Below are 23,384 nucleotides of genomic sequence, written 5' to 3' on the forward strand. Positions count from 1 at the left end.
ATGGCCTTCTTGTAGTGAGGCCCAAACCTTGAACACAGCATTTGAGGTGCCCACATGGGTGTTTCTGCAGACATTTTGTCAGTATTGTCCTAGGTAAAGAATTATAAACTTGTGTACGTTAGAGGTATTGATACCAATTTAAAAAAGCTCACAGGCTGTTCACAAAGGAAATGAATGTTGTTTTCAGATGCCCTCTTTGTGCTTCTTTCAGAATGAAACCAAAGCACTCAAAGCTGGGCTCCAGCTGGGCTGCTAGGGATTCTGCTTTCTAGGTTTTCGGCCTCCACTTTTTGCTAATTTACGTTGTAGAAGGTTTTTAGTTTTGTATTTTGTTTGAAAAGTTGTAATTTCCAGCGGGGCTCAGAAGCAGCTCACAGATAAGCTTTGCCAGGCTTCTTTTCTAGCTGTCTAGACAAAATTATAATTCCAGGGGAAAAAAGTCTATTAAACGCTGAAAGCTATCAATGTTCCCAGAGTAAGTGAAAAACAAGCCTCTGCTGGAATTGCTGCCCTTGTGCTTAAGCTTTGTGGTCAGAAAATGGCAAGGGGCACTTCTCTTTTCTCTTCTCAGCCGGCTGGCGCTGGCTGCCTCTCGGAGCAGAGGGTGCCGCTGCCCAGCTCCTGCAGGAACGCAGCATCACCTCTCTGTGCAGTGTGGCTCTCGGCTGCCCGGGGCTGAGATCCCTGCTGAAATCATTAGGAATATCTCCTGATTTCAGATTCCTTCTTTCTGTCTTACTAGAAATCCATGGCTTATTTCAATAGTACGCTTTGGGGAACGGTCAAAAGCATTTTTTTTTTTCCTTTTTAACTTTCCTTAATCTTTACGAAACAAGAAAGCTGGAAAGGCTGTACTGCCCCCTGCAGAGAGAATCTGCGCAGACGAAATGAGAGTCGTGTTCTGCAAATCTGCAATTCTAAATGTACTTAATTTAGGATGTAATATAGCATTTACTTTTAAGGATGATAACTGTACCAAACTCCTGTAAACTCCACTGTGATTTAGCTCATATGCTCTGCTTTTTAGGCATAATATCGAATGTCTCACCATGGAGTCTGCAAATGATATCTTGGTCCCCTCTTTCGATGCAAGAAGGAAGCACTGTGTTTTCCAAGGTGACCTCTTATTGTTCAGCTGTGCCGGCTCCCACCCGACCCACAGAAGAATCTGCCCCTGCAGAGACTATATTAAGGGGCAGGTTGCGCTTTGTAAGGACTGCCTATAGCAGCAGCAGAGCTTCTTTTGAGTTGAGGACAAATGTAAGTAGTTTTGAGAGGAGCTACTTATTACTTCCTGCACTTTTGTCCAGGTTTTTCGCTGCAGGCAGAGCTATCATTGCTGGGCAGAATTATCTACTAAGAGAGGAGGGATTCATAACAAACAGCTAACTGATCTTTTTTTCCTATAAAAACATTTGCAGTGTAACTCTTCAGATTCCTTCATCTGTCTGCAAAGAGAAAGGAGTTTCATGTTCTACAGTGGTTTGAAGATGACTGCACCAAATAGTTTGTAGGAAATTCCCAGACCCATCAAACTTCTGGTTTTTGTTGTTTGGGTGAAGTGTTTTCTGGGTTTTTTTAACGGTTAGGACACCCCCTATCATGGGAGCTAAAGGATCTCGACTTCATTCCAGTAGAACACTGAAAAAAGTGTGCTTGAGGAGGGGGAGCCGGGGAGGCAGGACTGATGTTTTACTCTAGGTGCACTGTTTTGGGTACTGCTTTAGCTTGAATGGCTATGAAGTGGTTTACTTCACAAGAACTTGGAATCACCAGGTAGCTCTGTACCCTGTATTGAGTTATCTTGGCCTGGTTATTTTCTTTTTTTATTTTTTTTTTTTTTAAATCTTTATATACAACAAGGTATTGTCTGCATCACGGCTGCCGCCTCGGGGCAGTCTGCACAGCGAGTGTCATGAGGGAGCAAACGGGCAGTTGCCAGCGTGACATATCTTGGTGACTTGACAACTGACGTGGGTTGTTGCATTCTCCACTATGGAAAAGCTACAAGAACTTACTGCCGTTTCTGGAATGGACTTGTCCCAGTTTACTGGTCCCATATAGAGAGTCACCCCTGGAGTGTGCCCATGCTTCTGTTGTAGTCTGTCTACTAGAGATACTGTGTGAAGCAAAAAGTATTCAGCATCATTGGAGCAATATTATCATTAGAGCCTCAGTTTGCTACGGCTTCCAGTAGTTAAAGTGTTGCTGAATGACATAGAGAGGTTAAACTAAGCTAACTATAATTATTGTACGGTAGAAATGTAAAATGTCTTCATAACTTGCTAGGTTTTTAAAGAGAATTTTTTTCTGAAGAACAAGTAAGAGGAGACAAACAACTGCTAAGAAAAGCATTGATCAGTCTCGTGGGTTCTTTGGGTTCGTGATTGGGGAGGCGGGGGTGTTCTTTTTTTGTTGTTTCATAGCAGGCAGACCAGTTACAGATTTAGAATAAAACAATTCAAGAGTTTGGAGTCCAAATCAAATTTCATCTTTTCAGAGCAGCAAGTTAAATCTTCTAAACCACCTTCTTTTTCTAGAGGTAATTTTTGTTATTTTCTGCAGAAGGTGGCATGCTTGACAGCACCGTTTGTAGTCAGGGAACGCTATGCCAAGAGTAGCGAGAAAAAGCTCTGCAGTGCATTTTGAAAGCAGCCCTAGTCTCCAGGTTCACAGTTTGGATGTGCTCTGACCGGACTGAATAAAGCATCAAATCGACGTGAAGGGTTTATCATAAAGAATAACAAACATAACCAGGGAATAATGAAATGCATAGAGAGTTTAAATTTTCCTCTCTTGGACATAGCTGGTTGGTTCTGATTTTTCTTGTAACTGGCATTCGTTACCTGTGTGTGAATATCGATGTCTCTCTTGAGCTACCAAAGACCAAGCAAGGGAAATGCTGTTTCATCATGGATAAATTCTCCAGACCAGAGAACAGAACAGAATACATTTAGAATTTCAATTTAAAAGCAATGAATTGGCTTTTTCAAGTTTTCCTTTCCTGCCTCAGCACTTCTGACAGTGTTATCCTGTAACATTCCATAACATCGCTGTGGACTACGCATGATCTTTGTCCTAAGAGATTGTGGAGTATCCGAAAAGGATTTCTGGGAGCTGTTGAACAGCCGGGTCACCGGTAACTGGGTTGTGATGTTGATAAAATCTGCTGTATTTTAGAGTAATTTTCTAGAAGCAGAACAGCTGGGTTCTTTCTGTATGAAAAGAAAACAAACACAAACTAGTACGAAAATCCTTACTGTTACCATAGCTCAGCATTTGCTTCTGTCAGCACAAATGTCACTTTGCAATAGTTTTAATACCCTGGAAGAGCTGGGGGAGGAGGCTTGGAAATGGCTCTGAGCAGGCACAGCAATTCCTTTTGTATTTATAGAAAATATTCCCCCCACACCTGTGCATATTTGTGCAGCCGGAAACTCCTGCCTGTCAAAGCGTAAGGACTGCCCGGTGCTGGAAGTAAAGGCAGCAGCAGAGCTTGTCTTTACCAGCTCAGCCAGAGGTTCTGCAGGAATTTTGTTTGGAATGAGGTGTCACAGAACTACATCGGAAACAAAGATTTGTATTTGTGCACTTAAAAAACGCAAAACACGTAGGTTTTGCTGTAGTGTAATTCTTTGCTGTAAATACATCTTTGCTTGTTTCCCCTCGCTGCGTGGCCCACATGGCACACGGCGTTTTATTTTCCCTCTAAGCCTTTAAAGATGGGCGAGGTTTGGTATTTGTTCTTGCAAGATTTTCTGGTCTAGTGCTTTGCTCAGTGCTATGTTTGCCTTTACCACAGCAGGGAGAGTCTGTTCAAAGCTCTGGTTATTTCCTGCCGGGCCGCTGTTTCTTAGTCCACTGAACTGAATTACCGCGTACTGGCAAAACCGGAACGGCAAACAGCAACACCACTTGCATTTCAGCCAGGGACAGAACGTCTGAATCGCCTTCAGGATCAGTTGGGGCCGATCCTATTCCCACTGAAATCTGTAGAGAAGACTCAATAGTCCTAGAGAAAAAATAATCAAGAACTATAATTCCATAGGCCTCTTCTTTTCAGAAGAAATACTGCTTTTATGAGATACAGCTTGAGTCTCAGTTTCTGTGAGAGCAGACTGTCGTATGAGAACTGAAAGTGGCATAAGCTTTGTAAACCTTGCTCACAAACCCACTACAGCTCTCCCTGTCTCACCGCAGGGTTTGTTGATGCATTGAGACATCAGTGAGTCCTTCCGCAGATGAGCACTCGGGCAGATCCACGGGGGGCCATTTAAATATCTGAACGATTTACTAAAATCTATAATATATACCAACATTTCAGGATAGAAGGCGGCTTTCTGTCCGAGTTCCTTAACTATTTTCCTTCCTAATTAAAGCATAAAGGAGTAGGACAGTTATTGCACTTAAACAAGGGTATTCGAGTTGGGACTGCGCTACTGGTTTTTGGTCTGACAGTAAAGCTCGCAGCTTCCTTTACTCAGAAATCAGGTTTTTTGCATGACTTGCATTTGAATATATTGATCCGCGATTGATGGGCAAAAATGTCAAAAAAGTTGAATATAAAAACACTTGACAAGCTTTTAAACATATCTCTCATATCAAGACATTCTTTGTTTTAAAATTTTGTATTTTTGTATGTGACCTAGTTTTTTTTCAAAAATCTTGTTCCTATGAGATTAGAGAACTTGAGAGAAGCAGTTACGTATTTATTAAAATTAACATTAAAGGCTTGCCTTTGAAAGGTGAAGTTGGTAAATACACACTGTTTGAAAATGCCAATAAAAACCTCATTTATTTCATATATGCAAGTTGATTTGCACATGTATAAATAGAGTTGCTTTTTGCATTTTTTGCTTAGTTTCTATGTTTCTTTTTGTAATTTATAGTTGCAGCTGTGTGTTTGCTTGTTTCTATCAGATTATGTTTCTCCTACAAATATTTAATGTTTATGTGCCTTTTTTTACTTTCTTTGGGGTTTGGATGAGTGTTTGGAATACGGGCACTGTCTGAACAAGTATAATGGAACACTAATTGCAGGTGAAAATTGTGCTTCATGACTACGACTTAGCAGCATGAATTTTGAATGTGTTTTAAGTAGTGGAGAAATCTGTCTAAAACTAAAAGGTTAATAAGATAAAACTATAGTAATTCTTGCAAAATGTTGCTTCTGCAAGCAAAATACACTTTACTGAATCTGTCTGGTCTGACACGAGAGCTCCTCTGGCGTGGGATGTCTGTCTGATGACCAGAGAGCGAACTAATGGTTAGATTCCCTGAGGAGACAATTGTAACCAAAAACCTCCCCAAACAGCCATATCTGATTTGATCAGCAGCAACGCTGAAGACCAGCATTAAAATTTGTGAAGTGTTGGATTTTTGGATAAAGGCGTCTGTCCATGGAAGTGCACGGGGCAATTCCTGGTGCTAACGGCTAATAGTGTCTTTTTATACCTGAATTTATGACTCCCAGCGGGGAAGGCAACTCAAGATGTACAGCTTATTGCAGATGTTTTTCTTTTAAATGCTACGGCTTTGCTGCAGGAATATTTTGCAAGATCGCTGCTGCTCAGGTTTCAGCTGGAGATCGCAGGACGGGGCTGCGGACGGAGCCAGGACTCCCCTCAGCTTTGCTCCCAGCAACTTGTGCCGCTTTTGCCACTTGCCTTTCGATGAGCATTCAGGTGTGTTCAAAGTTCCTGTTGGTGTTAACAGCTGCCGATGAGGTTGTTAACCAATGTCTCTTCACTAAATCATGTTGGAGGACTGTCCTTTAAAAGCCCAGCCAAGGTCCTTGGTTACCCTCAGTATGAAAGACGTGCCCTCCCCTCCCCAAAATGAGTGGCCCGTCTAAATTACAAAGTTGATTTATGACTTTACAGCACTTTCCACATAAACAAAATCCTGATTGCTTTCTCAGGTATGTATTTTGCTCGGAGGGCATTTCAGGACCAGATCTTGCTAGTAAAACAAATTAAAAGGGATGAATCAGGCTGGATACAATCTCATCCAAGTCTAATTAAATTCCTGACTCCCACTGGCTGTGCTGATAGTAGAACTCCTCCGTGACTTTTTCTTCAAACTAATAAAGCAGCTCTCCCTTTCTTAATAGACAGAAAGCGCTGCAGTTTACAAGATAAAGGCCAAACACTTCCAGGTCATACTGTACACATATCTGCAACCAGGTTTCCTTGCTGTTACAGCACACATCATTTCTACTGAGTTGATATTACTTCTTTTTAAGGCATCAATTGAAAACTTGGTTAGATAGCTGTTCATTTGCAGTCTGGGATGGGAGGGGTGGGTGGTTGTTGGTCGGTTGGTTTCGAAGGGACTGTTAGTTACCGGTTTCCCATCCCACAGCCTTTTTCCCAGGGGTGCTAACGTTTCGGCATGGCTGTCCTTCTGGGAGCTTTGTCCTACGGCTGCTATGCCTTCAGCTTTTGACTTGTGATCTCTTCCATTTCTAGTTCTCCTTGGGTCCCATCATTTTAGGGACCGCAGCAAAGGCAAGGAGGACGGTGCACTGACAGACGTGTGCTTTTGTTTAGGCTGGAAAAGCCAGGGACAGATCTGGCTTCATTGAGATAGACTTTAGTAATATTGCTGTAAATGTAAGGTCAGAATATACTGTTTTATGGGCAGTGACTTAAATCTTGTCTTCATATTTTTAAGCGGCTCTATAGGTGGGGTTTTTTTTCAAATTAGTTTGTAATTTCCGAATATTCTATTTAAATGGAATGTGTAAACAGCAAACTCCACGTGTCAAGGATAAGAAGTTTACTGGAGGAATGTGTTGCAGATACGGGAGGCTGAACCCCAGGCTGCTTCTGCTGGGAGGCATCGTTCATGTTCTTTCTTCCAGGGAAAAATAACAAAGTGCAATAGTTGCCAAAGTGTCTTGCTTTCGTAGCTGTAATCCTTTCATACCCATAGAATTAGGAACACACGACAGTTCGGTTTAATTCCGCAGACCTCTCTCAACAGCACTGAGCCACCTGTGTGTTAAGTGGGTAAATAACTTCAGGTCCTCAAAGTTTTGATAAAATGAGTAATAACTCCACCTTCCGCACACAGAAACTACTTTGCAAGAATCCTGTTCTAAGGGAGCGAGTTGTGCCCTTCTCTCTGCTGGTTACGTGGGCGCAGGTGCCTCGCGCTGTTGCTCCGTTTGCGTTTAACTGCGACGCGCTCTGCGCGGGAGCAGAATTTGTCAGCTTGGCAGATGTGAAGCGTGGTGGATCCCACCGACCTCACGTCTCACAGCAGGGATCGAGAACGATGCGGCTGCTTCTCTGCGCAGGGAAATACGTCTGCACCGCGCTGTCGTGCTCAGAACTAGGAGCCCTGGGTCAGCGCTGCTCCACTCGCGGCCTGACGCCGCATGGGTTCGGTGCTGCAGGAGCCAGCAAACCCCTTGGCTTTGAGGAGAGCGTGTAAATAACGCTGGAGCATTTACTGGAGCCGTCCAGGCACTTGGCAGAGAGCGTGTGACAGCCTGGCTTGGGCCCCAGCACCTGCAAAGCAGTTTGAAGTATCAAATAGTACAAAATAAATCAAGGTCGGTTGCTGAAGGCAGTTGATTTTACTAGGGTTCTACCCAGAACTGCTGTGTTATGTTCACTAACAGGGCTGTTTCAGTACAGTGACAGTAAAAACCATGTTTAAGAAGTCATGGGTTTATTTGGTTTTCACGAAGGAATACAGGAGAGGAGGAGGAGACGGCAGGTTTTACCAAAGGGGAAAAAAAAAAAAAAAAAGAGTAAATGTTATGAGAAGTTAAAAATTGCCTTGAAGATTCTGAGCGAGCTAAAAGAAAAATAGAATGGGAATATTTACAAAGCTAATTTGAGCTTGGAGAAAATGATCTTCCAGAATTTGCTAGGCTCCTGCTGCGGGGAGAGCCCAGTCTGGGGCAGCTCTTTGGTTTCTGGGCTGAATCATTCCCGGGGGAGTCTTTCCACAGGAAAAGGGGATCAAAGTGCAAATAATCCCTGTGGCACTGTCAAGTGAAAAGGAAACCTACAGAAATCTGCAGATTGCTGCATTTTGCAGCAATAATTTGGAGTTGATGTGAGTTTCTACATGTACAGCAGAACTGCAGGGTCAGGCTGGTACTGTATGTGTTTGGTTTGAGTTCTCTCCTAAAAGGTTGATCCTTTGTCTTATTTAAATGGTTGTGTTCCACTATATTACGTTCAAGCAGTTTGATTCAGAAAGAACAGGACACGGTTGTTCAGATCCTGTCAAGTTACTGGGGTTCAACAGGATGGGATTTTTTAATTTTTTTTTTTTCTTTTTAGAAAAGTAACTGTCTGTACTTTAATGGCATAGAAAAATGCTTTGTTTTCACTGTTGTAGAGAAAAACTAGGGAGAACTTTATTTTTCAATAAACCTTTTTCTTGTGTGATTTGGATTTATGATTGCTTTGTGCTTAAATGGGAGGCCTGAGCTGCTGTTTCTCCAAGATCGAATGTGTGGCTTCTCCTTGCAATTCTGCAGCCGGGCAGCCCCGTTGCTGCCGCCTCTTCGAGGGGAGCAAGGACAGCCCCTCACCCGCATCTCAGCCACAGGAACAACAGGCAAGTAATTATCTTTTTGCTTTGTTTCATTTGAAGTCTAAGTAAGTTGGATAATGGATAAAATCAAGGTTCATTTCAGTAGGGCAGCTTTTCCACAGCAGTAGTTAGGAATTCTTGGTGTCCTAGAACTTCCCAGCACCCTAGGAAGAGTGTGGAGCTGCACAGTGGCATATGGATATCTGAGACTTACTGGCACCATGCGCTGTGAAGTTCCAAAATAAAAGCTACGTTGTGTGAAATAAGAGCATTGGAGGTTGGTGTTCTTCAAGATCCAAGTTCAAATGCAGAGAGTGTGGATGGTTTATGAGATCCATGCATGTGGAACAAGAAATCAGGTGTAGAACTCCGGGCTACGCGCCTGCCTGGCTCTAGTCAGCATTGTTTCCTCACCAGGTTAAGGTTTGGTGGTTGACAGCAGCTGGTGCTGCAGGAACCTGGGAGGTGCTGGAATTATGTGAGAGGGGACCTTCTGTATTAGGGGAGTGATGTGTGCGGTCAGTACGTTTGGTGGGTACCTTGTTAAATCTTCTCAGAGGTTTTAAACATCTATCAAAGATGATGTACAATATCGATGTCCTCTTACTGAAACTTCTGAGGAGCAACCAGCAACATCTTGGTTTGTATCAGAAACGGTGTGGCCAGCAGGACCAGGGAAGGGATTCTTCCCCTGTACTCTGCACTGGTGAGACCGCACCTTGAGTACAGTGTTCGGTTTGGGGCTCCTTGATATAAGAAAGACGTGGAGGTCCTGGAGTGTGTCCAGAGTAGAGTGATGAAACTGGTGAAAGGTCTGGAGCACAAATCTTATGAGGAGTGGCAGAGGGAGCTGGGGTTGTTTAGCCTGGAGGAGACCTTATTGCTCTCTATAACTACCTAAAAGGTTGTAGTGAGGTGGGTGTTGGTCTCTTCTCCCAGGTGATAGGTGATAGGACAAAGAGGGAGTGGCCTCAAGCTGCATCAGGGGACTTTTAGATTTGATGTTAGGGAAGATTTCTTTGCAGAAAGGGTTCTCAAGCACTGGCAGAGGCTGCCCAGGGAGGTGGTTGAGTCACCGTCCCTGGAGGTGTTTAAAAGGTGAGTAGATGAGGTGCCGGGGTACACAATTTAGTAGTGGACAGGTACGGTTGGAGTTGTTGGTCCCTAAGGTCTTTTCCAACCTAATGATTCTGATTTATTTCAGAGGCTCCCCTTCTGCTGAGAGGCTCTTTCTGCCCCCTCCATGTTTGCTAGCCCAGCCGAGGCTGAGGGAAGGCTCCTCTGGGGTCAGCCTCTGCTGGGAATGTGCGGAGGTTTTGGTGGAGGTGGCCTAGGAGCAACAGAGCAGTTGCTGCAGAAGCAGCATTCACTAGTAAGATGACTAGAAAAGAAAACCCAACCAGCAATACAAAGAGCAGCTCTTTTATCTGCTCTAGAAGTGTCATTTGTCTGTAAGGTGGCTGTGTGTACTCCTGACCTCTACACTGGAGAGAAGCACTGTTTACATTCTTGAGCAATACCTTCTCCCAGGTTTTCTGGATGCTTTTTTTTCATGGGGCCACACAAGGCCAAGGGATGCAAAACCAGAATAGTACAAAAGTCAGCAGCTATCAACTTGGGATCCTTTCTTTCCCCCCGGCCCAGATGGTGTCACACAAACGTGGTAAGCAATAGCATAAATAAAAATTGCAAATTGAAATGGGAGCGTGCAAGGCGTGCAGGTCGGGAGAGGGTTTGTCTTGGGTTTGGATATCCAGTCACACATCTATTCCCTGCCAGAATTAGGGATTTTAGTTTTATTAAGATGGTTTTCTGCTGCACGTCACTGGCAGTGCTTCTGCAAGAGCCTTTTCCAGCTGTTCCAGCGAGGGGAGGTACGTGAATACCCTTCCCTGGCCACCCTTTTTATAGGCATTTTCTTGGTGTACTTCACCTCAGGTTAAAATGGGTGAAAATTCTGCTGGTTCCGAGTTGCTACTCAGCACTGCAATTCCCAAATGTTTCCTCACATGAAAATTAATCAGAGGAGGCCACTGCTCATTCACTCACTTGTTCTGGTTATTCCTGGAAACTTTGTTCCTCCCTGTTTTGTTCCCCGAATGGTTTGTTATAAGGAGACATCTGTAACGCGGTGAGCAGCTGGAGGCAGATGTGGGCTGTGCTGCAGTCACATAATGGAAAAACCATGTATGAAAAATAGAACTTGGACTAAAAAATACACACGTCACGCAGCTGCATTGCAAAGTCCATTGGGGGACCTGAAGCACTAAACACTTCAACTCTCACACACTCAGACTGGGTTTCAGTCAAACTCCTTCTGGTAGAGTCCACAGATGGAAACATTTTGCTGGGACTTTGTGCAGCTCTCAAGAGCCACACCTCGCACCGACACACGCCTTTCAGTGTGCAGGAGATGGAGCACCCTGCTTTGCTGCCTCACGATGCCTCGTATTTATGTTAAGGAGTGTTGGCACGTGGGCATTTTATTATTTTACTGATTATGGAAATTGTATTTAACTAAAATCCTGGTAGTAAATCTTTGTTGCCAAAAAACTGAATACTGTTTGCACTGAACGTACTCCAGCTGCTCAGGCTCGCTGTATGTCCCACTGGGTCTGGTGGACCCTTGGTCCCGAGGTCTTTCCTCATGGAGACTCAGAATCTTGAAAGTGCTGGACTAAACTGCTGGAACGGTAACACCATGGCCAAAGAAAATGTACCAAGGTAGAAGCCTTTAGTGTTTCAGCAAGTGCCAGATGTTGCTCATCCATGAGATGCTGCTCCATGGATCTGTGCAGACTTTGGATAAAATGGACTTTTGGTCTCCCTGCGTCCGAGTGGGAGCTGGTGCCTGAGCCAGTCCCTGCTGGACCCACACACCGAGCTTCTCATCTGCTCCCGGAGGAGCAGCAACAAGGAGGCAAAATGGAGGCAAAATGCAGGGGCTACTCAGTGCTGCCTCAACTACCGACCTTGTGGCTGGAAGGAAAACATCAGCTCCCAAACGTGGGAGGAACAGGAGAGGGTTGGCTGCTGTTTCATTTAGTTCTGCTCTCCAATTGCGTAACCTGGACCCACATGCCAGGCCACAGGAATGTGGTGCCGTGTGCTACTCCTGCTTCGTTCCCAGCCCTGGATAAGCAGGCGCAGGCTCGGGGATGTGCTGTGTCCCAGCACCACTCCGTGGCAGCACACCCAGCACAGACCAGCAGCAGGCTCTGAGGAGCACTGGGAAATTTTTTCCTACCAGCAAACACTGGACGAAGCATCTACACAAGTCCATGCACCCCAGGTGTGCTCTCTGGTGAAGTTGCTTCAGCGATTCCTTATCTCTGCTGCTATCCTGACCTGTTTAATATTCCATCCTCAAAAACGTCAAAAGAAAATGGTTAGTAAAGACATTTCTGGAGTATAAATCTGACTGTCAAGGAAAAACGCATTGCTGGGTTGGGAATGAAAAAACCTCCTTTCCACTGTCGTTGAATGACACCTATTTATGGCTTACCTGCTACTGCTGTGAGTGCAGCGGGACTAGAGCAGCAAGGGGGGGTACTCTGGAGACTCCCTGATGACAACCCGGCTTCATAAAATCTGGCTACTAGCTTAAAGTGGAACATAATCATCTCCCATTATTAAAATACACCTCTTGCCCACCTGCTGTATGTGGGGCATGTCTTGGGATTTAACAGTGCAGCTGGCGTAATCCTTGCCCTGAGGGGTTTTCAGAGCTTCCTGAACAATAGCCACATTCAAGGCATCTGCTCAGATTTGTAACCACTTCCAGGGATTAATTTGCAGTTCTGAGTTTGGCCAGGCCTTATTAAGTGCCAGTTTGCAGCCTCTGCACTGGCCGGTGCTGTTCCTTGTACGAACACTGAAGCTCCTTCCCTCTGCCCTGTGCACAACAAAGAGGAGTTGGCAGTGCTGACAAGGGTCTGTGCCCTGGGATCACCAAGCAAAGCGCGAGGCTGGCTGCTGCCAAGTTTCAGGTGATTAGTCCAAGTGCTATTGAGCTATTTCAGCTTTTGAGAAGTCTGCCCTTGCTTAGGGTAGCTGCAAGCACTCTTTGTTATCTCATAGTTTGAAAAATCAGCTGGCACAGGCATTCAATAAAGAAAACCATGACAGAAACTGTTACCTTTGGCGGGTGGCTGGCGAGAGCAGAGTGTCCCCAGAGAGTGGATAAGCAGTTATTCTCTTTCCTATTGTAATGTACCATCCACAGTTTCCCTGATGCTACAGGGGCCTCATCAACAGGTATTTGCCTTCATTTCTGAGTATCATTATTTCCTGGTCTTTTTCCTTTTACATATCACAAGGATTTCAGTTATTTTCTTGTGTGTACCTGCCAATATCAGAAATGCTTTGAAGCATCTGTGGTACCTGAAAAGTTCCTGCAATTGCCTTAAATTAATCTGATGATAAGAGAAAAGTATGATTAACTTGTGTAATCACGTGTCCTTTTCAAAGGCTGCGCAGCTGGAGCCTGTACTTACAAACACCCTCTAAGAGGATGCTGGAATTCCCAAAAGAAATGTTCATTTACTCAGTGTTTAACCTTGCTTCATGTATGAACACGTTTGCACAGTCCTGTGCTCCCATTCACCCTCAGCTTTTTCACAGAATTATTTAATGTTTGGCCTGGGTGTGGGTTTCAAATGCCCTCCACGCTTTCAATGGTCTAGGAGTTCTGTGTTGCGAAGGTTACATCAGGAGCCAAGGATCTTGCCCCAACCAATTACACCCTCTCACTTTCTTTCAGAAGCAGTTGGCTCTGGGCTCTGCTCTGAACAGGCTGCTGGAGGCACAGCCCTGCAGAGCAGCACTTCCAGTTGCTGCCAAGCAGCGTTCTAACAACCAGCAGTGGGACTGGAGAAGTAATAATGCCCCTGGAGAGGTGGAAGAGGGTAAACATGACTAATAAGACTAACAAAACTGTCTAATACAGCTACATTCAGGCTCTGGGATTCTGAGGATCTTCAGGATGCTTGATAAAAGGTAGTTAATCCATGGGAAAATCTCTGTTCTACTTTGTGGAATTAAGTTTGAGAAGAAATATAAAGGGAAAGTATCGGGACTAAGCAAAAGCAAAATGAATTAGGAAGTTGCGTAGGAAGAAAGGGGGTCGGGGTGGTATTTGATATTTTAAAATCCACCTGTGCTGAGGACAGTGATGACTTCTATACTTTACAGTCTTTCTGGAGTCCTTGCTGAATGCATTTATGAAGCACCTCCTTTATTTTGTCAGGCGTTGTACTTACTTTCATCTTACTGCTGAGTGACACACGATGGCCTCTAACATCGTCCTGCGACAGCAAGGCACAAGCATCATCAGCACTGACAGCAACAATATTATCAAGTTTGCACACGACTATTTATACAAATTTTCTAGTTGATCCAAAATACACGTTGAGAAGCTATAGTAGCAGAACTCAATTCAATTTGCCATAAAGAATTTTCTGTTTCAAGTGGAATCAAGCATCATCTTTCCAGTCTGTGCACCTCATACAGGCACCATCAGGTCAGTGAAACCATGGGGTGGTCTTTTCCTACACACATGCCTTGGAGTCGGCTTTTACTAAAGATCCTTAATGATCTGGCTGAGAACTTGCTAAACAGCATACGATGGGAAATACGGCTTTAGCATCAAAAGGCACCAGTATAAAACATCAGTGTCCCCACTGAACAGACTCATTGTAATCTACTCTAGTTTACGTAGCTATTGTCGGTCACTAGAAATGCCCTTTCCTAGCTACTTGGCTACTCACCGTGGTCCTGTTTCAAACTCTGCAGGGCACTGTCTATTTTTTTTTTTTATCCACCTGTGATAAACAGAAGCAACAATACTGGTTCTGTGCTGTGAAAACCAGCCTGGAACAGATAAAATAAAGAGAAAATGGATATAGCCAGAGAATCCAGTTTAATAGGCTACTATACAGGAAGACTTTGTCCTATGATACATTCTGGAAATAGTTTTCAAATGTTACTTACAGATACTGTATAAAATAGATACCAGTTTTATTGATTATACATCAAGATTCTTTGATAATTTAACCTCCTATCAAGTAATAGATAAGATGTGTGATGGAAGGTGAGCAACACTTTACAGGACAATCTAAATCTAATAAATAGATCTGTATCTCACCACCAGATTGAGCCACTGCTGTGCCATCGTCAGACTACAGAGCAACCACACAGTCACACACGCTGGTACATCTGCATACAGCATAACAGGAGACGAGAATCCCATTCCTCAAGCAGCTCCTCTTCCTTGCACGACTCTTTGGCTTTGGTCTGTACAGTAATACTGTGTGTGCTTGATTGGTCCATGCAAAGCTATGAACGGTGTCTTGGTAAGAAAAAAACAGAATTGAAATCGAAGAGGTATAGTTTCGGTTAATTTAGGATTCAAATGAAGTATCTCTCTGATCACAGAAAGGTCTGTGCCTGGTCTTTCTGTGTGTCTATCTGAATGAGGGAGGGGGTGAAGTAGCTACTGAAGTGTTTGAAGCAACACAGCTCTTGGTGTCCAGACTCTACATAGGATGCTCTGTCAGCCGAAGAGGTTAGCAAGGGTTGGACTTCTGTTACAGCACGTGTTTGGGAAAATACAGGCCAGAGGAAAAATAAAAAAAACCAAGATCCGAACCCGGCACTTCTTTACCTTATCACACCATTAAGAACACTTTCACTCTGGAATATACAACATGGCAGCTGGGTGAAAACTGCAAACTGCAGGTTTTCTATTGTCACAGGAATCAATAGCATACTGAAAAAAAAAATGCTGCTGTTGCACTGAATCGCAAGCAGGGTGCACATATGCCAGTTTTACAGAGAGATTTCCCATTAAAACAAACTCCAACAAAAACAGACCACGGGAAACAAACTGCATATTTAGTAAAATACCATTGGCACCACTTGCCAAAACGTACGATGCTGTAGTTTTACAGTCCTTACAGAGGAGAGGGGGGATCTTCACTCAAACATTTCATAGTGGCGCGTTTGCCTCACGCGGGGTACCATGTCGATGAGCAACCTGCAGAGAAAAGGACAAGAGCGTGGGTACAGAGACACAGGAGAGCCCCCAAACTGAGCTGTTCAATTTACTTATAAAGAAAAACAAACTCGGGTGTACTAACAGCCTTATCTTGCTTATCTTGCTTTCTCCTGATCAGCATTAACTCCTCCCCACGATCAATCCTGCCCCAAGGGGTGTGTAAAACAAACTGCGTGACGAGGGGCTCTCCTTTAGGGACCTTGGATGCATGGCAGCAGTCAGTTTTGGGTGGAGAAGCCATAGAGGGATGAGTGGAAAAGGGACTGTTGTATCAACCTGTCTCCCATCAGGCTGCTGGAAGAAGGTATCTAATGGTAGGAGAGAATTGCAGTAGCATCACAAGCCATAAAATCAAGTAGATACCAAAACAGAGTTTGGTTTCATCCTTCATTAGGCTTCACTGCATCCTGGTGGCACAAAGGCTGAGCACACAGTCGAGCAGACTGATGGCAGGTACGCAGCATGAGTTTCAGTGTCTGTACAGACTGTTTCTGATGCTACTTTGTATGTTTAAAAGGAATAATTTTGTATGGCTTTGCCTCTGCCATTTTCCAGAACAGCTGGTTTTACAATGGCAATAGTGACCATAGTGATTTTTCCAAGAATGGCATTCCTCATTAAAATGTTAATTTAATTTTCCAATTTAAAGGAAAAAAAAAAAAAGCCACACAGCTTCCAGCTGACGGATTGCTACAGCCTGGCCAAGGTCTGCTTCTCAACAGGCACCATTCCAATTAACTAAGATGCTACATCTCCCCTTTCTCTTATGATTCCATGTAGCCACAGGAAATCATAGCAACAATGAAGTCGGTAGCAGAGCTTCATTTGATTTTATTCTACTTCTGATGTCAGGAATCAAGAAAGTATCTTAAAATTCAATAGAAACAGCATTTGAAACATGACTGGCTAACCTTCCATGAAGGTTTTCATGATTTCCAGGATGGAAATCACCACGAAGGCCACTCTTTAAACTTGGGCACCTTAACTTTAACCTAGACTTCCTCTGGAAAAAAAACAGTGCTTAGAAATGTGCCATAAAAGCAGCATGGAGTGATTTTTATTAGAGATTTGTGATCATTTTTGAACTATTTCACAGCCTGTATTTCCAAATTCAGGTATTCAAAACACTTGTAAAAATTATTCCGATTTCTTTTTATGTCCCAGCTTCTTTCCAACTCTACACGAGACACACAGTCTTCTACCCCGTTTCACACACTCTGCATCAGTACTGGCAGCTAGATTAATAAATTCCAGGACTGATTTTACTGGAGTTGTATAAGCCCTTAAGAGCTACGGCTTATTACTTCAAACAGACAGCCCATCTGCTGTACACACTGAAATACCTGCTGGCAGGAGATACTCACTTGATTCCATAGGCAAATATTGTAAGTCCAATTAAAACTCCTATACTGCCATCCAGAAACCAGACAGAAGAATTGTGTTTAAAAACTTCTGCGCTAAGAAGGATGGAAAATCCCATTATTCCACCCACAAGAGAGTTGAAACCTAGAAAGGGGGGAAAACATAATTAAAGAAAGATCCAGACCTCAAGGAACTTGCTTTAACCATCTTGTAGGGAGGCAAGGTGTTGTTATACCAGCTTTTACCTCTTGATGCTAATTTTCTAGACTGCAATATTCCTTCAAACTACTGGACCTGCCACACGCTGCCTCTGCCAGCCAAGCACTCTCTCTGTGTAGCTTATTGTCAGGAATGAAGTATTTTTTGAGCTGTAAGAGTAGCTGGCTGGCTGCAGCCCTGAGAACGACTACTGCATCCCAGTCATCTTCCAAGAGCCTCTTCCTAATTCATGTACATTTGCTAATATTCCCGATTAGAACTTCCAAGGCCACTTTGTAAAGTACCCAAAGGCTCTCACTTTCTCTAAAAAAAGAGCAAGCTGGAGTCCAGGAGCCCCAAGAGCCCCAGGTAGCTCAAGAAAAAGGAAAATGGGTTTGCCCAGTAATACTGCAGACACCTCGTGAAGCTTTTTACCCCATTCCATGTGTTTTTTTACACGTATTTGGACTATAGCTTAAAGCTGCATACACTGCTGAATGCATTAAGGAAAACATACAGGATAAGCCTAGGAATATTTTCCATTTATGCCTTAGACAGATCCTATCTGTTATTCACAACTTTTCTGAACATCCTTTTAGATGTCTTTCCTCTTTAAACTCTTTCTTTTTGTCTCCAAATTCCCTCTTCAAATTTTTCCCACAGCATTTAATTAATGCCATTTTGCCTTCAACTCTTGTTTGTAACTGGTTATTGTTGGGATCTTTTTAATTGAATGCTCATATTCAGTTTTTCTCCTCAAATTCCTTTTCTGATTCTTTTTGTCTCAATAACACAAAAGGCACCACTGTTGTTCTAAAAAAAAAAAAAAGTCATTGATGCATTCATTTAGTAGATACGTGTAATATTTACCTAGTTGGCAAATGAAAAATCAAATTCTAAATATTCTGTATTTCTTGCTGGTCAGCTGCTTCTTACAGCACTTTAACAGTGTTTTCTTCCAGTTCTGCCAACAATTCCATACATGACACTTATCCAAATGTCCCCTCTGATCCAGACCTCTCACAGCCAGTCCTTACCTACATTACGTTAAGTCCTTCTGAAGGATGTAGCTAAAAATTGACCTTTCCTAGGTGTACCTGTAGCTGAAATACTTGTATAAATCATCAGTATTGTGATAAAAATTCAGCAGAACCCTGTCAGGAGGTACTTTGACTCAAAGGAAATCCTGGCAAGGGAAAAACACGTGTTATGTAGCACGTCTGTCTGTGGCAGAATGGGCACACAAAGCTGCTGGGCTTCCAGTCCTGCAAAGAAAAAGGAGCTGAGTTTTTTGGGGGGCTGTGACAGTGCTTTCTGCAGTTGGTACCACAGGCACTGCATGTCAGTTCCTGATTATTGGATCAATTACACCAGGACTGCTAAACCAGTATAGGCACAGTTACTCTGTCAACACTCTAGTCTAGAAGAATCCTGACCATTTTTAACCCAGGCAAGGTAATTTGTACTGCTATGGCACGTTGATGAAATATATACGTATACTGTATATAAAGAATATTAAGTATAACTTAATAAACTATACATTTAAACCAGCATCTCCTGCTCCATCTTAAGTCAGAACTCAGCAACACGATATGAAAAGGCAGGAATAATACTTTTTCTTGCCCTTATTGGCTAGTGGTTCCAAATCATCTAAAAGCTGTTTCCAAAGGAAATTGTTTTCTTTTCCTGACTGTCATCCAGTCAAACTTCTCTTTGCTGGTGTGGCAGGGAATCATGTAATGGCTGCAGGTATTCATCCACATACTCTGTTCTGTGCGTTAGGCTGGCACAGGAAAAAACAGGTGGCTAAACCTGGGAAGGAAACAGGTATCTAAAAACTTACAGGGAAGTTGGGTGACATCTCCTGTCACATATCTGCATTTGTCCTCCAAGCTGTTACAAAATTCAAGATAGGAAATAGCTGTTTTCATTATCCAAAAGGCTTTTGGCTATAAACAAATTGTATAAATAACATTTTGCCTTTCTAGAATTCATACCATTAAGCTTTAAAGAGATATTGTCGTCAGGCCCTGCTCTAAAACAAAATCATCGTTTAAAAATATCATTAGTAGAGATTGATAGACATAAAAGAAAATTTGCTGTTTTGAAAATTAAACCTATTTTTCAGGAAGAAAAATGTATGTTTTTGTTATTCTAGGCAGTTTGTTGGTCTGCAGCCAGAGATCACAGGAGGTAAATTAGCAGGAAACAGAAAACCCCTTGAAAAGATATGCAAGGGAGTGCTAAATTTGTCTCAGCTGCTGAATCACACTGTCTCTTCCTGATTGTTAATAAATGAAGTATATATGTAAATATATCTTGTGAAAGAAGATATTTAACCACACACAGTAAGATCAGCCTCCTGCATTTGCTAAGGGGAGAAAAGAGAGATAAAACGCAGACCGAGGTAATTGTATACTTTATTCCCTAAATTTTTTAATCAAAGAATGAGCCATCTCCAGCTCAGTAGCAATATAATTAGCACAAGGATGTAATTATGGGGTAAGATATTTTTGTGTCAGACAGAGGAGTGATTCAGAGCTCAAGTTATTCAGGAGATTTTCGGGTTTGGAACTGGATGATCTTTGAGGTCCCTTCCAACACACACTACTCTATGATTCTATGATAACATGTGTCATCAGACATCACCAAAAAAAATTGAGTGTGCTTAAATTACTTAAAATAAAGCAATTGTACCTATCCCTAGAGTAAGCTGAAAACTGAATTTCCTTAAAGTAAAATCTTTAGCAGAGAAAAATAATTTCTGTACCACAATCCATGAATCATTAACACCCTACCGTGTATGTTTACACAGAATTAAACTGTCCTGTGCTTGCAGATAAAATCTGGTAGGGATTTGTAGGGTGCTGTGAAATCTCCACCACCCCTGTGGCCTCAGCTGTTTGCAGAGCAGATCCCAGTGGCTTTGTGAAGATCCACAAGTTTGAGCCTTGTCCATAAGAGGCCCATCTGAACCTACCTTGAAAATACGACTCTACAAACAGCCATGGTCAGGTGAACACCTGAGCCAGTGTGGGAGTGGCAGTGAGGTCTTCTAAGGACACAACACCTTGTGTTTAGCAGGGCCAGAAGGATGCAGACAAGTGGGAAGGCAAAGGTTTGGTTTATACACATGATGCTGCACCAGCTCTACTGAGCAAGCAGCAGGAAAAGCACTACGGTGGCAAATACATCTACAGGGGTTCATATGAATGGTGGCTGTTTGGCTTTGATTCCTGCTCCAGGCAGGCAGGCGTTGCCTGCAGCTTCGACTGCAGAGATAAACTTGTTTACCAGGCCTAGGCAGTGAGGATAGTTGTGACTTAATGAAACCTGCGTAAGTTGGTGTCACAGCCCTGCTCTGAGGTCTAACCTCTGACGAATACACACCTAAATTTACCTCTGACTCACTGTTATTGCTTACATTAATTGTTCAGCTTCCCCAGACAAACCTCAGCTGAGGTATCTATGTAAGAGGCGAGTGGTACCACATGCTTTTCTAAGGTTTGGAGGGTTTTTTTCTATTTCCCAGTGGCCTTCTTACTTCAGCGCTTTCACAGTTGCCAGTGTGCGAGGGTCACTCATATCCTTTCTGTCTACAACATTCCCTGGAAGAGTTAATAAATGAAACAGAATCAACTTCACACTCACCATCGGTTATCAGCGCTCTGCTTGTAAGGACCTTTCCCAGCATAAATTTGATTACTGCCAAGATAGTGCAAAGGATTCCACTTAGAACGGAGACACTATACAGAAAATCATCCTGAAAGAAAAGATGTCAGATATTAGTTTGTATTCTGGTCATGCCCCAGATATTAAATGACAAACAGACCTAGTTATTGTGCAATTATTTGGACCAGCATACCACCTGAAAAAAAGATTTCCTGAGTTATGAATTCCACAACAGCTGGTGCTCATTTTGCTTATACTGCTGTCAGTAATTGCTTTTGCAAACATAATTAATGATAGTTCCAACCAACAAGTTTTGAATTGACCCAAACTCCTCAGAATCAGGAGGTTATGGACCTGCAGGGCTGACTGCAGAACGCCTGATCATCTTGTGTCTAATATAATCAGCAACAAAGTCACCACACAAAGGATAAAGACTTGAGAATAGAATTCCACTTACTGGCCCTTTGTTGATTTCTTGTGTGAGAAATAACCATTTAATATTGTTTCTGCACTTGCTTTGGTTTTGTTTGGTCTCCTTCTCCTAAGGTAAAGTCTGGTCCAAGCTACATCCATAAGGCTTTTGATACTGATGTGCAGAGTCAGGTTTGGCTCTCACAGGAAAGAAATTTTCCATTTTTCCATTTCACAGCTACAGAAATACCCACATTGCTTAATTTGAATGTATAACACAAGCTCCCCAGGCTCCCTCCACAGAAAGCTCCCTGTCTATGTAGGGCAAGTAAGAGTAACTAATTATTGTTCACACATCCTCCTAAATCGCATCTGGAGGCACCTACCTCTTTCTGCTGACTATCTCGTGTCTGGCTGGGGTGGGAGGAAATACTCGTGGGGGCTGAAACACTGTAATTGCAATAAGGTGTGGAAAAGGAGTCCCTGTGCCTTCTTCCCCTAGGGGTACATCAGCCCATGGCCTATGCACAGAAACCAAAGCGAGTTCTCGGCACGCTTGCATGTTTCCAAAGCTTGGAAATAGATTAGTTTATTGCTCTTAACAGAAGCTTTAATTTAAGCTGTTGCAACATCAGGTCAAATAAAGAAAATCGCAAGAATATATATATATATATTTCTTTATCTGCAGGTCTAAGTGGGCCAGTGCCATTGGGACCTTGTTACTGATTAAAACACTCTGGCAAAAATCCCCATTGATAGTAAACACTGTCATGATGATTCATCATCAGCTCCATCCATTTTCATTATTTTAGCAGCAATTTCAAAACTCAAAGAAATAAAAAAAATGGTTTTGAAAGCTGCTTAGGAAGATACAGGGAATTAGATTACTGGTATAATGTACTCACATCCCTAAATAAATCATCCAATATAGTTTTATACCATTTTTTATGTCATATAATTTTCAAAGTCTACTTCATTTGCTGTCAGTCATTCTCTCATTCTCTCTCTCCTCCTGGTACAATATTGAATATTACGACAAAATGCACTGTGGGAAAGAGAGTAAAATAGAAGCAGTGGGAACTCAAAACTCAAGTACTGAGTAAAGGTAGGATAAAAATGCATTTGTAAAATTATTCTAACTAAATGACTGGAAAATACCCAGGCAATTTTGAGTGGTAGGGAAGGACTAAGGAAGGGCTGGGAATATGTACTTGCTGACAGCCTAACAAGGGAAGTCAGGAGCTTTCAGATCTGAAATGACAACGAAGCTCAAAAAGTCTGGATAAGCTTTGCAAAAATCACTTGAAATTTGAGATCCTTGTCAAATACATGCATCTAAATTGTGTGTACCTTTCTCAAAAATGTATATTAACCATGCCCAAAGACTTAACTTTGCTAGTCTGTCAAATTCAGATTGGTATTGAGATTTTATCTCATCTCATCTAAGATTTTATTAGATATTTTACGTAATATTTAACATACAGCATATGTGTAAGACACTGGAATAATCTGAAGCAGAATTACATGCTCCATGCTACACCTCAGCAGTTTCTTGCTTTAGACTGTGCTGAACAGATTTGCAGAAGAAGTTATTCCTCTCTTTAATCTCTCAAACTGCAGATCTCTGTAGTACCTGCACTAAATCACTCTCCCAGCCATGTGCAGCTTTTGGCAACCACCGTGGGGAGGCGACAGATGCTGCAGAAACTCAGCACACACCGCACGAAGGCAAAATCGAAAAGGAAAAAATAATAATAAAAAAATCTTATAAATTCACTTTCCTCCATACTTAGCTAAGCTCTCTAGGTGTCCGGGCACCCAAGAGCTGGAATAAGATGACCGAGGGTAATTGCTGCTAACAAGAAGGTTTTGCAGATGTTAAGAGATCAGCCCAAAACAGGTAGTGAAGCCCTGCAACACATTGTCAGAGTAAGGCAGTGACAGGAGAGAAATGGCTCAAAACACTGGCTTGGCGCTGCTTTAATGCCATGATCAGAAGCTGGAACTGGTTTAGGATGGTGGGATTCAACAGAGGGAGGGCTGCTGTCTCCAAAGAGTTAAACAAGTCATACTGTGGCTGTGAAGCCATTCCCATTAAACTAACTCATCCTTTGGAGAAATGAAG

General features: G+C 42.8%; 2 protein-coding genes across 3 annotated transcripts in view; one reads left to right on the forward strand and one right to left on the reverse strand.

The window, feature by feature from the left end:
- MGAT5 (alpha-1,6-mannosylglycoprotein 6-beta-N-acetylglucosaminyltransferase) overlaps positions 1–8,417 on the forward strand; it is a 133,147-nt gene extending 124,730 nt beyond the window's left edge. The window contains exon 17 of the mRNA XM_069861543.1: positions 1,028–8,417. Coding sequence (XP_069717644.1) covers positions 1,028–1,226 — 199 coding nt within the window. The 3' untranslated portion in view covers positions 1,227–8,417. The remainder of the gene's footprint in view (positions 1–1,027) is intronic.
- A 5,789-nt stretch (positions 8,418–14,206) lies between these two features.
- Positions 14,207–23,384, reverse strand: part of TMEM163 (transmembrane protein 163) — a 96,354-nt gene continuing 87,176 nt past the window's right edge. For both annotated transcript variants that reach the window (XM_069861534.1, XM_069861533.1), the window contains 3 exons: positions 20,828–20,939; positions 16,981–17,122; positions 14,207–15,595 (listed from right to left, as the gene is read on the reverse strand). In XM_069861534.1, the coding sequence (XP_069717635.1) occupies positions 15,535–15,595; positions 16,981–17,122; positions 20,828–20,939 (315 nt within the window). In that variant the 3' untranslated portion in view covers positions 14,207–15,534. The remainder of the gene's footprint in view (positions 15,596–16,980; positions 17,123–20,827; positions 20,940–23,384) is intronic.

This window comes from Phaenicophaeus curvirostris, chromosome 7 (genome assembly GCF_032191515.1).
Source record: "Phaenicophaeus curvirostris isolate KB17595 chromosome 7, BPBGC_Pcur_1.0, whole genome shotgun sequence".
In the NCBI taxonomy this organism is placed as follows: domain Eukaryota; kingdom Metazoa; phylum Chordata; class Aves; order Cuculiformes; family Cuculidae; genus Phaenicophaeus; species Phaenicophaeus curvirostris.